General features: G+C 36.6%; 1 protein-coding gene across 1 annotated transcript in view; it reads right to left on the bottom strand.

Annotated features, from left to right (window-relative positions):
- Nucleotides 1-15,439, bottom strand: part of LOC149831306 (glutamine-dependent NAD(+) synthetase-like) — a 43,922-nt gene extending 28,483 nt beyond the window's left edge. Inside the window, exons 1-4 of the mRNA XM_090012023.1 lie at nucleotides 15,065-15,439; nucleotides 13,231-13,536; nucleotides 12,099-12,322; nucleotides 11,814-11,917 (exon numbers count right to left, since the gene is read on the bottom strand). Coding sequence (XP_089868149.1) covers nucleotides 11,814-11,917; nucleotides 12,099-12,322; nucleotides 13,231-13,536; nucleotides 15,065-15,258 — 828 coding nt within the window. The 5' untranslated portion in view covers nucleotides 15,259-15,439. The remainder of the gene's footprint in view (nucleotides 1-11,813; nucleotides 11,918-12,098; nucleotides 12,323-13,230; nucleotides 13,537-15,064) is intronic.
- Nucleotides 15,440-16,102: the final 663 nt, after the last annotated feature.

The raw sequence follows: 16,102 nt of genomic DNA, 5'->3' as shown, positions 1-16,102 counted from the left end.
GGATCATGCATGAATTGCGAGACTTGATTCATTGCATACACAATATTTGATCCGGTGAAAATGAGATATTAAAGCATACCCACAAGGTTGCGATATTGTCTGGGATCTCCATATGCCTCCCCATCTAGAGCACTGAGTTTATGATTCAATACACTAAGAGTGGACAGAGGTTTACAATCCTTCATACCTGCCTTTTCCAATAAATCCAAGGTATATTTGTGTTGAGTTAATGAAAGATATTTATCTCGCTGGTCTACTTCAACCCCTAAGAAATAACGTAGAACCCCCAAATCTTTCATCTTAAACTTTCGACTCAAGAGAGCTTTTGTAGCTTCTATATGTTCATCAAAATTCCCAGCGATAATAATATCATCCACATATATGAGAAGTAAAATACTGACCTGACGATCTCGAAAGATGAATAAGGAATGATCGAGGTGAGATCGAACGAATCCATGTCGTTGAACTTCGATAAAGAAGCTATCAAACCAAGAACGAGAGGCCTGCTTTAGTCCATAGATGGATCTTCGTAATTTACAAACATGACTGTTGGGACTGTGTTTTGCATAACCAGAGGGCTGCTCCATATACACTTCTTCTTTCAGATTGCCATGCAAAAATGCATTTTTGACATCAAGCTGACTGAGAGTCCAACCATACCGAACCGACAAAGATAAAATTAAACGAATTGTTCCCATCTTGACTACAGGGCTAAAGGTCTCATCATAATCTTGCCCGTATTCCTGAGTAAAGCCTTTGGCTACAAGTCTCGCCTTGTAGCGTTCAATGGATTCATCAGGTTTATACTTGATCTTATAGACCCATTTAGAACCTACAACATTTTTGTCTGAGGGTCTAGGAACAATGATAGGAAAGGATATGAATGTTTTGAACCTCACCGAGGACATGGCATTGGATAGAAATGATTAGAGGAGAAGGATTCATGTGGAAGACCCAAAATGATTTTCTTTGTTGGTTTATATCGCTGACCCCAATTGTTTTGGGATGAAGGCGTAGTTGTTGTTGTTGTTGTTGTTGTTGTGGTCTAGGGATAATCTCCCAAGTTCCACATTCATGCAAGGCTTCCATCTCCTCATTCATGGCCTCAATCCACTTGATTGACATGTATGCATCCGAGAAACTGACGGGTTCATCTTGTTTTTCAATCTGAGAAACAAATAATTGCAGATCTGTAGAGAAGTTCTTGTAACTGACCCATCTCTCAATAGGTTGGCGAATTCTTCCAATTCGTTTGGCCTACATATCAATTTGCTGATCATTATTCTTGTTTCGTCGTTCATAGACGATTCCTTGAAATTTTGCGACATCTGAAGTATGCATGCTAGGAACCTGCACATTTCTCAATTCCTCCATCAGAGGTTCAACGTCAGTCTCACTCGGTTCAACAGGTGACGTGTGACACGAAGGGACATCATGTGTCTCTATCTGGTTAAGTAACTCAGTGGCAAGCCATGGTTGATACCATTCAACGGCCCTGTTGTGTCCATCTACACTTCTTGAGTCCTCAAGAATGGTTTCATCAAACACAACATTTCGTGAGACTCTGATGTGACGAGTGATGGGGTCATAGCATCGAGACCCTTTGTATTGGTCGGCATATCCCACAAACTTGCACATACATGCTTTGTCTTGAAACTTATTATGTTGAGAGCTATCAATATGGACGTAACATATACAACCAAACACTCGCAACTCATTATAATTAGGTTGAATCCCGAAAAGAGCAAAATAAGGAGATTGGTTCTCCAGCAATGTCATAGGTAGACGATTTATGATATACACAGTTGAGTGAAAGGCTTCCGTCCACAAACTCATGAGAACATGAGTGTCATGCAACATACTCAAGGCACTTTCCACAGTGTGCCAATGTTTTCTTTCCGCCACACCATTTTTTTGTGGTGTATGTGGGCAAGATATACGATGACTTATTCCATTATCTTGAAGAAATTAAGTAAATTCCTTTGATAAATACTCACCTCCTCTATCACATTGGAAATGCTGAATTTTAGAGGAGAATTGATTACAGACTGAAGCAAAAGATGAACGAAAGAGTTTGAACACTTCAGATTTATGTTTTATAAAATAAATCCAAGTATATCTGGAATAGCTATCAATAAAGGTTACATAATAGCGACATGCAGATAAAGAAGATTGTGGGGCAGGTCCCCAAACATCAGAATAGATAATTTCAAAAGGCACTGAAGCTCTTTGATTTATTGAATTAAAAGGAAAAACATGACTCTTGCATAGTTGACAACTGGAACAAAGTGAAGTATCAGACTCAATATTCAAACTAGACTCTGGAACAAGTTCACTCGACACAAGTTTCTTAATGAAGGAACCATTACAATGACCCAAACGACGATGCCAAATCTCTGGCTTATTACACTGAGATAAACTAAAACAATCTTTGGACGACACTGGCTTAATGACCGACGAATTCGATGAAGCACCACAAACAGAAGAAGAAGAAAATTCCTTGAGGACATACATGTTTCCTTGTCGTTCTCCTTCAACGAGCGTCTTCTTTGTGAGAAGATCCTTGACACATACAGAATGAGTGAATTCAACGGAAGAATTAGTTTCATCAACAAGTTTGGAGACAGAAACAATATTCTTGACAATACTTGGAGAATGATAGACATTGGATAAATTAAGAGAATAATTAGGGAGTGAAAGATTAACATTTCCAGTATGAGATATGGAGTGAAGAGTACCATCTCCAGTTTTAATATAAAATTTTTCACGATAAGGAATATGTTTTAAAATCTTACCGACATCACCTGTCACGTGTGCTGCAGCCCCAGAATCAATGTACCTGGTTCCTTGCTCATTCTGCTTGAAGCTTAGACTGGAAAGAGCAGATATCAGAAGATTCTTCACATTATCCTTTTCATTATCCTTCGAGTCTTCTCATATTCTTCCTCTGTGAGAGGGCCCTGTAGCATTAAATTTTCCCTTGTTCTGTGGGTTGTACCAACAATTAGCTTTGATGTGCCCCCTTTTGTTGCATTGAAAACATGTCGGTATGTTTCTGGAGCTCTGATTCCATGGGAAAGAGTTAGATGACATGTTGGGCGTGGGCAATAATCCGCATCCTCCTTGACTATTCATTCCTTGTCCACGTCCACCTCAAAAGCCTCCACGTCCTCGTCCTGACATCATCCCTGTAACCAGTACATCATGGTGGCTGGAGTTCATCTCTTTTCCTAGAATGGTAACTTCATACTGCAATAGTTTCGCACGAAGAGCTTCAAAACTTGGTAAAGAAGGAAGACATAAGAGAGATGTGACCAGCATATGATAATCAAATCCAAGACCATTTAGTGCCTGTTGAACTTTTTCTTTGTCAGGAATTTCACAACCCACTATGGCCAGTTGATCAGTGATGGTCTTGACTTTGTTCATGTACTCTGTGACTGACAAGTTTTCCTTCTTTAAGAGATGGAATTCTTTCTTTAAATGTAGGATTCTGACCTCTGAAATCTGAGAATAGGTTTGCGCCAACCTCTGCCATAGCTCCATAGCGGAGCATTCGTCGGGGATGCCCACTAATACCTCTTGGGAAAGAGTAGAGGTGATATATGCCACAACCGCCTGATCCTTTCTCCTCCATGTTGGGAATTCTGAATTACGAACCAATTTGTTAGAGCCCTCCCCTTTATCATCTCTCTCCTCTTGCAAAACAAACTTTGGTGGTGTAGGGACAGATCCATCAAGATATCCAGAGAGATGCAAACTCCTAATAAAAGGCAATATTTGCCTTTTCCAAGTTAAGTAATTCGAGTTGGTGAGTTTTTCAGAAATAAGTTGACCAAGGAAGCTCGATGGAAGAGAGGGAGAATCCATGAAAAAAAATTAGAATAAATGAAGTTGAAGAGAAGAACGAGGAATATATCAACAAGACAATCCAACAAGTTAGAGAAACAATCAGAATTCACGACCCCCTTTTTTTTACCGAGTCACTGTTTCTCTAATACCTTTAGTGGACTGCACGATTTATATTGGTCAGGGTCTCGTCAGTTTTTTTTGCAGACTCCAAGAATGTAAAATTAGGTCTAATAAAAAAAAATTGGCTATTAGAGATTGGCAGAGGGAAGAGACAAATGCTCCTGCACAGCCACAACCTAATCGATGCAAAGTCGCCCTTCGGAAATCAGTCAAGATTGGCAGACCTCGTTATACAGGTTTGAAACCCAATAAGATCTGTAGATTGAGAGTCCTGACGTGAATAATCAGATCTGATGGTGCAAGATAGATGACAGGAACAGATCTGATGCACGATGAAGGTGGGTGATTAATTTTTTTTTTTTTTTGCGAAAAAATGGATTTTGACGTCAAAGATGGGAAGAGACAGATCTGGAATAAGAATCGATAGGAAGAGAAGACAGATTTAAGAAGAATCGATAGGAACGAAATTAGATCTGGAAGAGAAAACAGAGAGGAAAGATGTGGAGAGATGGGAAGAGACAATTTTTTTTTTACTAACCTGGAACAAAAGACAGATCTCTTGAGACACTTTCTTGAATCGGTTTCACGTCCTTGAACTGAAGTCAGATGCGATCCCGCTCTGATACCATGAAAGATTTTGTTTACCGACGCCCGACGTTCGGTTGACGCCAAGGAGAGAGAGGATACATGTGAGAAGGACAACAACAAATGATACAATCCTCAATACAAGGACTGTGCCCTATATGTTAGATTTATATTAAAATTAGATTGGGTCTAGATATTACATTATGTTACATCAGATCCAGACCCAATACAAACAATACAATGACTTTCGGGTCCAGACGCAAACCCGTAATGGGCACAACGGTCCAATCCAATCAGTCTTAATAGTTTGTACATATGCCTCAACTGCATACGTACATATTACATCATAATATTATTCAATATTTACAAACCACCCCAATCGCATGTGCCTCGTGAATATCCTCATTCACTCGATTTTCCCTGACGATGCGAACCTTATCTATGGTAATGCACCAATCAAACTAAGCACTAGGAGGCTCACCTGAGCGCAAGTGTGAGAGTGTAATAGCCCACTAGAACAGTTAGCGAAGGGAATGAGCCATAACAAGAGCTCGACCTCAGAAAATGAGTGCAACAGAGATATGCACCCCAGGCACATGTGCACAAACAAACATTCACATATGTATGTCGTAATCGCATATGTATCAATACATATCACAAGCATTCAATACGTATGCTTCGTTGACATACGCTCACACAATACACAATTAAAGTCCACTGTTGCGGCCAATTAACAATATATGCTGGTTTTATCTTTTTATATTAAGAGTTCAACCTGTAAAAACAAAACACTTTTAAAACGTTTTGGATCAACTCGATTCTACAATTATAATTTCACGTCCACCAATTTTCAACTCCAATTAGTTCAATAAAATATTCTAACAAATATATGAACCCAAAAAGGACCATTTTCGAGTTCTAAAAGCATCAACAAGTAACTATTTATGCACCCCTTGCATAATTAGAAACCTGGTAAGTATAGGAGAATCGTACCCCGATCTCAGATAAGGATTTGAGAATTATACCTCTAGAGATGCGGCCTTTGTTCGGGGATTTTCTGAACATCTCGAATATGGCACACACTTCGATGGTGGATCGACAACGTGAGGGTGCAGCAGTGAGGGCGACTGTAGCACGGACCACAAGAGAACTTGTGCATAGAGCGATAATGGCACAATTCCCAAGATAGTGCACATGAATTTCAAAGTAACAAGGTCCTCCAAAAATATTCACCAAATCAACAAAGTGGACACTCAGAGGCTTCCACCAAAGCACCAAAAGAACATACACAAGCCATAAAATGGGCTCACACACAAACACACACTAAAAAGGCAAGCACAAGGAATAAAAAATAATATTTTATTCACCATAATACATGCAAGAAGCATGCATGAGTGAGGGGAGTCATCTCGTATTTATACACAGCCAGTTGTCTCCATGGAGACGTTAGAGAGGCCCCAACGGCTCTAAATAGAGTCGTTGGGCCTCCCAACGTCTCTTTGGTTTGAATATTGACTGATCAACAAATATTGACTATTCAACTTTGTTGACTAGTTAGCCTTTAACTAAAAAGGCTAACATAACTAAAAAGACTAACCTAGTTACATATATATATATATATATATATATATATACATGTATACATTTTTAACACTCTCCCTCTAACTTACAATTGGATAACTAAAAGTTTGTCCAAGAGAAAGTGAAATCTAAGAGCAGCGAGAAGTTTGGTGAAGAAATTTGTCAATTGATATTCTGAATTGACATAGGAAAGATCGATAATGCCATATAGATATTCCTCTCATATATAGTGACAATTCATCTCAATGTGTTTGGTTCGTTCGTGGAAGGTTCATTTGCTGGCAATATAGATGAAACTTTTGTTGTCACAACACAGTTGTGATGCTCCTTTACTCTAAACGCTTATGTCGTCCAATAATTTTCTTAGTCTGACCACTTCTATAGTGGTTGTAACCATGACACAATATTATGCTTTAGTTGAAGAGAGAGAAACTTTCTATTACTTTTTACACTTCTATGAAATCAACAAGTCACTTAAAAACACAAAAACTAGTGGTTGCGTGTCGGTTATTTGGATCACCTCCCTAGTCAGCATTAGTATAAGCAATTAAATATAATAATAAAGAAACATACAAGAAAAGTCATCGAAAAATAGAAGTTTTGATACATCTAATGATACGCAAAACTGCTCCCATATGGACAGTGGTAAGAGCATATTGAAATTGGCTCATTGTATGAACTGCATGCTCAATGTCAGGTCTTGTAATTGAGAGATATGACAAAGCCCCAACAAATTGTCTGTATGGCATTGGATTTTCAAGTGGTTCTCCATTATCAGTCTTTATTTTGACATTTACAACTTTAAAAGTGTCAACCTTCTTATCATCTGAAATATCAGACCGAGTAACAATATCTAAAGCAAATTTAGATTGAGTCAGTAAATAACCTCTAAAAGAATAAGCAACTTCTTTACCAAAAAAATACTTTAAAAACCCAAAGTCAGTCATTTCAAAATGTGTTTTGAGAAGTCTTAATTTGTTCAAATCCCTGTTTGTCACCTCCTGTGATGATCATGTCATCTACATAAAGGAGAAGGATAATAATACACACAATTTTTAGCATCCTTGTAGGTTGAAGGTTCATAAAAAGAGCGAATGAACATGAGACATGCTCTATACCTAGGTGAAAAGGACTCATAAAACACGAACCTATAGGGAGCTCTAGAGGTCCGATTGGATTTTCTAACACTAAACTACTCATATGATTGGTTTTGTAAATACCTATCAAGTGCACATGGAGGATTCTCACTTCTAGAATAAGTTTGAACCTTATGATTCGTCACATCTCCAATGAAGGAGTCACTAGAATCATCAATATGTATGATTCCATCATGCCCATTTTCTAATTCATCATTAGAACTATCTTTCTTAGGTAACAAATCAAATAAAAAGGTGTATTCAGAATCATCCTTAGGCTTATCCATATTAATCCATTTTCCATTTCAAGAAAATTCACATTCCTTAAAATATATAACTTGTCACTTTTCAAATCATGGCATCTATATCTTTTTTAGTTTTCCCCATACCCAAGAAAAATACACTCGATGGCCTTAGGGGACTTTATTTTTCTTTTCAGTAAGTACAAAACATTTACATCAAAAAACTCTTAACTTACTTAAATTTAGAGTAGTTTGGTAAAGTTTTTCAATTGGAGATATATTTTACAAAGATGATAAGGGCATCTGGTTGATAAGAAATACAGTGGTAAGTGCATCTTCGACCCAATTTTTTTTTTGAAATAAGTAAAGTTTCAATAATATGATAATGTTTTCATTCAGCCAAACCATTTTGTTAAGGAATATTTGGACATAAACTTTGATATAAAATATCATTTTATTTATGAAATGAAATGGGGATCTTCGAAACACGAGCTTAGATTAACAAGAGCAAGTGTCAAGAATGACACTAAAGCATAACCCTTAAAAAGGGTATAACTGGAAACAAAATAAAAATAAAAATGTATTCTTTATTGATATGAAAAACCAATTGCTTAAGAAGCATTGGAGTAAAATACAAGAGGGGCTGCACCCCTTTATATACACAGCTGAAAGAGGACTCAATAGAGCTGTTGGGCACAGTCCAACAACTCTATTTAGAGCTGTTGGAATGTGTCAGTCCAACAGCTCTATTAAGAGCTGTTGGACTGTGTCAGTCCAACATCTCTATTGCTAGTCAAGTCTGGACAGGACTTGACTAGCAACAGTCATTCTAGTTCAAACTGAACTAGATGACATAAAGACAAAAAATAAAAATAAAGGAAAAAAATTACAGAAAAGAAAGAAATGAAAAATGTATTTATATATATAATAATATAATATTATTATATATACATATATGTACAGTTTTACATTTTAACAATTTAAATAGTTTTTTAAATCATTAGATAAATATTTTCTCCCTGAGTCTGATAAAAAATAACAATATTGGTTTGAAATTAATTTTGCACAACTTTGTGAAATTCTTTAAAACATGAAAACACTTCAGATTTTAGCCTAAGGAAATAAATCTAAATATATCTAGTATAATCATCAATAAATAAAACATAGTAAAAGAGTCCTCCTTTCGATATGACTGGAGTCGGTCCCCATACATCCGAATACACAAGTTCAAATGGTTTTTAAGAGACAAAAGTTCTAGGGCCGAATGAAATGGATTTCAATTTCTCAAGAATACAATCATTACATATGAATTCTTTTTCAATACAAGAGGTTTTCAAAACTGAAAAAAGAAACAACTTAGATAAATTTGGATGGCCTAATCTTTTATGCCATAAATCAAATTTTTTTTAACAAAATTACAAAATAATTCTTTGAGAATATGAAGAAAATCCATGTAGTAGAGTGTAATGAAATATGCGAAAATACAAAATGAGGGTCTCTAAGGGCTTACAAGATCATAAACATAAAGTGAATACGCACGTACATAAGTCCAACTAAGAGACAATACAAGAACACAAAGGCACAACACAGGCACTAAGTGCATTCAAGACATCAAAGAACTAAAGAGAATACAACATAAAAAATGTTTATCTTATTGAGCATGAATGCTTAAGAGAAGCATTAAGAAATGAGGGAGAACAAAGCCCATATTTATACACATTACAAGAGAGAAAAATACCATATGAGAGCTCCCAATAGAGTCGTTGGGAGCTCCCAATAGTCATATTTATGACCGTTGGAGAGTCTCCAACAATTCTATGGTCAAAAGACTATAAAGCCCTTTCTTAAAAGGAAAAAAGACAAAAAAGGAAAAAATAATAAAAAGGGAAAAATTGTTCCTAATGAACAATCCCTATTACAAGAGTAAAATGATGAAAATACTCCTAGAGGATATTACTTATTACATTATTATAAATAATATATATATATACACAACTTAACATAGAAATCTCCCCTCCTATGTCCTTTACCAATTATCCTCCATGGTTGGTGATCCTACACCCAACACTTCTTAGATGAGAAGAAAACCTCGTACCCACAATCCAAAATTTGAGATACCGAAAATAAGTTTAAATTAAGATTTGAAATAACTCTAACCTTGAGAACTTGAAAATCTTTTGAAATATTTTTAAAGGTTCCAATGCTTTTGATTTTCAAATTAGTTACATTGGCGATAGAAACAATATGAACTATAAAAGGGTTTAGTGCATTCAAACAAGAGAGATTCTAGAGCAGGCACCGAAATCAAGTATCGAAAACGTATCGGGAGGAGAGGATGTGGAGACGGTGACACTAAAAGTAAGTTGAAGATGTCTTAAGGAATTGTTGAAGTGCTTCCGTTAATTGGTTGATGGTATCCTTAAGGTCTCCTCCTTTCTTGTTTGCTTCTTCACCATTTTTGGATGATTCTTTAATGGTTGCCACCTTCTTCTTAAGCTTGAGACATTCTGGTTTGATATGTCCTGGTTCATTACAAAATGGCATATTATTCTCCTCACTCTACCATTGTTATTCCTCCCAAAATGAAGTCTATATGTTTTGACATAGTTGTCGGGTCTTGACACGACAAGGACTTCCTCACTTCCTTTGTTCATGCCAAGTCAGGTTTCAGCTTGGTATACCTTGACAAGGGCCTCATTAAGTGAGATAGTAGTGGTCCTATGCAAAATTGAGGACCTAATTTGCTCAAACTTGGGTCTCAACCCGAATAAAAACATAAAGAGTTGTTCCTTTTCCAATTGCTTTCGCCTCATTTCAATGCACGGGCCTTCCCATTTAGGCTCAAGCAAGGCCAACTCATCTCAAAGAGGAGAGAGAGTTTCATAGTAATCTCTCACACTCTTATCTCCTTGTTTTGTAGTTCGAACCTTCTCTTGAAGGAAATATTGTTGTGGCAAGTCTTTTTGCATGAACATGTTTTTTAGAAAGATCCATGCATCACAAGCTTTTTTAAACTTCACAATGTTGGTGGCTATCTTAAATTTCATGCTATTTAGGAACCAAGATAGGATTTGAGCGTTCTCGACTTCCTAATCCTCCACCTTAATATGATATTTTTTAAGATTTTTTTCTCTTTCTTCATCATCAAGGGCTTTGATTTAATCTCCATCTTTTTTGGTGAGTATGAGATGTGGCTCACATGTAGTGCCACTTACGTACCCCCATAGTTTTTTGGGTTCTCCATAGTGGCGGGCCACATTAGGTAATTTGAGTCATTTAGCTTAATGTGACCACCGTCATGAGTTCTTTTTTGCCTATCTTTGGAGAGAAGAAATGAACTATCACGAACAAGTGTGGAGGAGAGAAATGAAGTACCACGAACAAATGCTTGAGGAAGATCCCTTCTTTGCCACAACCACGAACTTTGGAGAAGTATCACGCGATCCCAAGAGCCTATGGCTCTGATACCATGTAATAAAAGAAAGAGAAATACAAAAAGAGCCACCAAGGGCATACAAGAGTCAAAAGAGAGTGCTCAAACACAAGTCCACAAAGGGACAATACACAAGCTAATCAATAGCAAATATAAAAGATCACAATAGCAAATACAAGAACACACACTTAAAGATAATATGATCTTTATTATGAGAAAATGCTTAAGAAAAAGCATTAATACAAGAGGGGATTTAACCCCCTTTATATAGGCTATACAAGACTCAAAAGAATAGTTGGGATGCTCCCAACAGCTATAATTATAGCAGTTGGGGAGGTCCCAAGACTATATTGGATAAAGTCCAATATACCCTCATACAAGAGGGAAAAGACAAAGAATAAAAAATAAAAGAAAAAAAATATACACAAAGACAAAACTGCCCCTAATAGGTAGTACCTATTACATACATGTAAAAAGACTAAAATGTCCCTACATGGGCAAAACCTATTACAATGAGAAACAGTCAAATATATATATATATATATATATATATATAAGTGAATTGATATCAATACATCTTAACAGGCCTACCTTTTCTATTGTTCGAACAATTAGAGGACTGAGATTGGGTGACACCTCTCCATCTACCCCTTAAGATTGATTATATTCTGATCTTTAATTAACAGATATATTCCTTTCTTCTTAAAAAAAAAATTTTGCTTCCAGTGCCTTGAACTGGGAACAACTCGTAATACGATAAAAAAAAATGCTTCAAGGGAAGGAAAAGCACACATATTTTTCACTATGAACAGAAGAAAGTGAAAAGAGCAACAGCAATAACATAAATGAGAGAGGAAAGCTCACAGCATCCAAATCAACTTGTGCAAATAAAACCTCTACATCCTTGAGTGAAAACTGGGAACCTTGGGCAACAACATCTCCATTCACAGCAACACAAGAACATCCATCTGCCTCAGGGAAACACCAAAATCATCATATTGAAGAATGCATACGAGCCTGAATGCTCAGGGTAAGTGTAAAGATTATAGAAAATGGAGACATTCAGCATTGAACACAATTCACAGAATGCAACAAATGCCAACACACAAATCTAGAAAAGCAAAAAGGAAAAAAGAATAAATGTCAAACCATAGTAAAGCCGGCCACCATCACACCCTTTATGATTGCTATATATATAAACACCGCCACATACAAATGTAGCATTCTTGATCCGGTCCATTCGGATGTTTAGCTTTCTCAATTGATGATGACTACCACTTGCATTAACAAAGACTTCAACACCATTCAACGCAAGCTCAATTCGGGGTGCATCTGGAGTAAAAAGTTCCTCACATGTTTCAGCAGCAACCACTCTGATGAGAAAAGACAAATCAGAATGACTTACTAGTGTGGAAGTTAAGGACTCATGCTTGTCAAAAGCAAGAATATACACAGTTCTTTGCTTCAAAAACTCAAAATAATAAACTCACTGGATATATTCACGCCTTTTGACATATGTATATTTCATCATTCATTGCTTATGGCAATGTACAGAAAAAATCCTAAAAAGAAGACTGAGTCTACTGAGAGGACTGTGACCTTCATGAATCAGCCAAATCAATTAAGGCTCTCTTTGGGAGCTGGCGTTGGAGGGGAGATAAGAGAGCTGATGGGAGTGGAGAGGAAAATGGATGATGAGAGTTGAGTTGTCAACTACATCTTTTTTAGGATGTAGTTGAAATGGGGATATGGGAGACCATCTCCACCCTCCTCTTCACTCCCATCTCACAAATCTGGGTTACCAAAAAAAATGGGGGAATAGAGGATACAATGAATCCCTATTTCCCTCCCATCTCCATCTCAAATATGGCATCCAAACAGAGCATAAAGGCAAAAACCATTACATGTGAAACATTATTGAGTTGCAAAGTTGAAATCTAAAACTTCCGGCCATTGTATGAAATAATCTAAAAAAGTGGATGTGTGACTCTGCAGGAGATTCTCTGTATAACCAATGCCATGAGACAAACAGTGATTGCTTCAGATAGGGGGTTGCTAAGTTTGCCAGATGCAAAAATTTAAAATGAAAAATTGACATGGTGGCCCTTGTCAATGTTGCAGATTTTTGTACTAAGTAGAAGCAGGAAGCAAACTACAACAAAACCAAACTTTACCGGAACTAATCATACATGCGATACAGAAATACATTAACAAGCAGATTAAAAAGCATACAGATTTCTCTGTGTCTGAAAGTTTAAAGTGCTGAAGACAAGAGGCTTACGTGTCTGAGAATGTCAGATACCCATAACCAAAGGGAACTGTTTTTTGTGAAGTAATCTCATAGACATTGTGCGGGAGTTGAAAATCAATCAACTGGCCTCTATGCTTCCATGCTGAAAACCATCTTGGTTCCCTGTAATTTCCATCACCAGCAAGGCACATCTTTGGTCGAATCAAAAGGATCTTCCGGTCTAAACAGAATATTTGGCAGTTGTAAAGGGTGCTTCCTTCTCTAACTGGCATGCCGATACTACATAAAATGCCTTCCGTCCATTCTCCTGACAGAAGATCTGCCAAACAATCCCACCTACATTCATCATCAGTTCACTTTTTATAAACGAAAACACCAAAAATAATATCTAACTTAATAAGAAAGATTGCAATCCAGAAGCAACATTATGAAATTGGAAATGGCAATGAACAAAGACCAAAGTTCTTTAGCCTAATACTGAATTGTTACTGTGGATAGTGAATGACAAAACGCAAATGCGCATGCAGTTCATCTAATATAAGCAAGTAAAAACAAATGTCAATTAACTTTATGTGAAATTAAAAGAATTTAGGTTCAGATCATGAATTAGTCCCAAAAGGATTACATGAATTCCTTCACACATAAGCAGAAACTTCAAAAAAGAACAAAACCGTGTAAAATCCAACTGAAATTCTGAAATTCTACTCCATTTAACATATGAATTTAATTTCTTTAACAAACGAAATTAAACCCCTAGCATGCATAAATCAAATTAAAAAGAAAAAATAACTGGAAAAGAAAATTGTCTTTTTTCAAATTATCAATTCCAAATGAACGTGATAATAAATTTGTATCAGTTGCCCGATTTCAAAAAAATAAATCAAGCAGTAATAGAAAGTTCAGCAAACCAAACAAAATTAAGGAATCCTACTTTGTCTGAAGACATCTTTTCAACCCTTTTCTAGAGCTATTTCCTAACTTGAAAAAAGAAATAACGAAAGGAATCTAAAGAGAGAAAAAGTAAACCCAACATGGAAAAACAAAAAGAGCAGAACATAAAGCTCAACGATCACAAAGAACAGAAAAGGAAAGGAAGGAACTTATACTTTGTAAAAACAACGTATTCAACGATTTCCAAACCATGCCGATTATGTAACATGCAAAAATCCACAAACCAATCCGAAATTAAAAGAGGCTCCCGATTCGAGCACAGATAGCAAAAGTTTACATCCTCAATCCGAATTGATTCAAAGATAGAACAGAAGCACCGGAATGGACAACTGCAAACCTCATCAAACTAAACCGAAATTACAAAAATCCTCCTTCGACGTGAATCAGCAAATTGAGTCCTCGACCAAACTAAACCAATTCACTACAACATAAAAACCACAAACAATTCCCAACAAATCGAAAAGGAAAAAAAAATCATCTCATGCAACAAAAACAAAGAACTTCCATTCCTTCCAAGACGAAACTCACTCTAAGAAAACACACACCGACGATTCTAAACGAAGAACGAACGATCGATTAGAAGACAAATCGAACTGCAAAAAACTCACTCTAAGAAAACACACACCGACGATTCTAAACGAAGAAGAACGAACGAACGATCGATTAGAAGACAAATCGAACTGCAAAAGAATTGAATCCACCTGACAAAGGGCTAAAGAATCGAATTCGTCAAAAAAAAAGAGAAAGTAAAAAACAAAAGGAAATGAACTCGCAATCGAAGAATTTACTTCTTCATGCCACAACAAAACGAAACAAAGCGAACTTCGGATCAGGATTCTAAGACGGCTTCCGATGAACTAAAAGTCGACTAATTAAGTGAAAAAAAAGGAAAATCACAGAGGGTGAATTTTACGCGTGGGCGTGGGTATCAGGCTCCAAGAAATGATCCTCGCAACCGTAGCCGGTGATCTCGAGCTCGGGGCCGACCCTGACCCTCGCACCCATCTCCTTCGCCCTAGCGATCGACTCCTTCACGTTTCGCAGGTTCAGGTCGAAGTCCATCGCCCACTGGTTCAGGCTGCACGTCGCTACCTTCAGGAGCCTCATCCTTCCTTACTCACTCCAAACACAGAACCCTCACAGACAGAGAAGAAGAAGAAGAATTTAGGATATCGCCGCCTTCGTCTTCTTCGGATTTTTATTGGGCGGGAATTAAGCAGAAAGTTCCAAAAGAAGCAGAAAGTGGCGTAACGGAAATGCGGCCAGAAATGCGAGAGGAGCAAGAGGGTTAAAAACAGAAGTTGATTTATTAACGCGTTAATACATGGACGTCAATGAACCGGAATTTATTCTTTGACGAACCCATATTTTAAAAATTACAAAAGTGCCACTTCTTTTTATATAATCACTTAAAAGTGCCACTTACATGTCATCTTTATAATATGCTCAATAACTAAATACTTACCATTTTATTAGGTAACGATCAAATTGTAATAAAACTCTCTTTCTCTATTAGTCCCATATTAAAAACAAAAGAACAAGTAGTGACCATTTAGTTAAGGAACTATTCAAATGGGAAAACATGTTTTATATATATATATATATATATATAACTGAAATATGTAAATCAGAATAATATGTAAACTGATATGCACCGATATTTTCATTAAGTTCTTTTTTATTTTCTTCTAAAATTTCACCTCACGGATGTAGTCTAGATGCTTGGTTTTATAGAATCAAACTCTTAGATCATCCGATTAAGATATATAAGAAGAATCTTTCAAGACTTCAAAATCAAGGGAGATTAGATTTTTTATAAATATTAAAACATGCAAAAATCACATTTTTTTATTCGATTTCAATGATCCAATAGTCAATTCCAAGCAAATGGACCACGCAGAATGCATCTGCAAGGTTAGATTTACAAAAAAAGAAAACTGATGAAAATCTC

This window comes from Nuphar pumila, chromosome 7 (assembly GCF_984573655.1).
Source record: "Nuphar pumila chromosome 7, dmNupPumi1.hap1.1, whole genome shotgun sequence".
Classification (NCBI taxonomy): domain Eukaryota; kingdom Viridiplantae; phylum Streptophyta; class Magnoliopsida; order Nymphaeales; family Nymphaeaceae; genus Nuphar; species Nuphar pumila.
The sequence above is the reverse complement of the archived record's forward strand: the minus strand, read 5'-3'. Positions and strand labels throughout refer to the sequence as shown.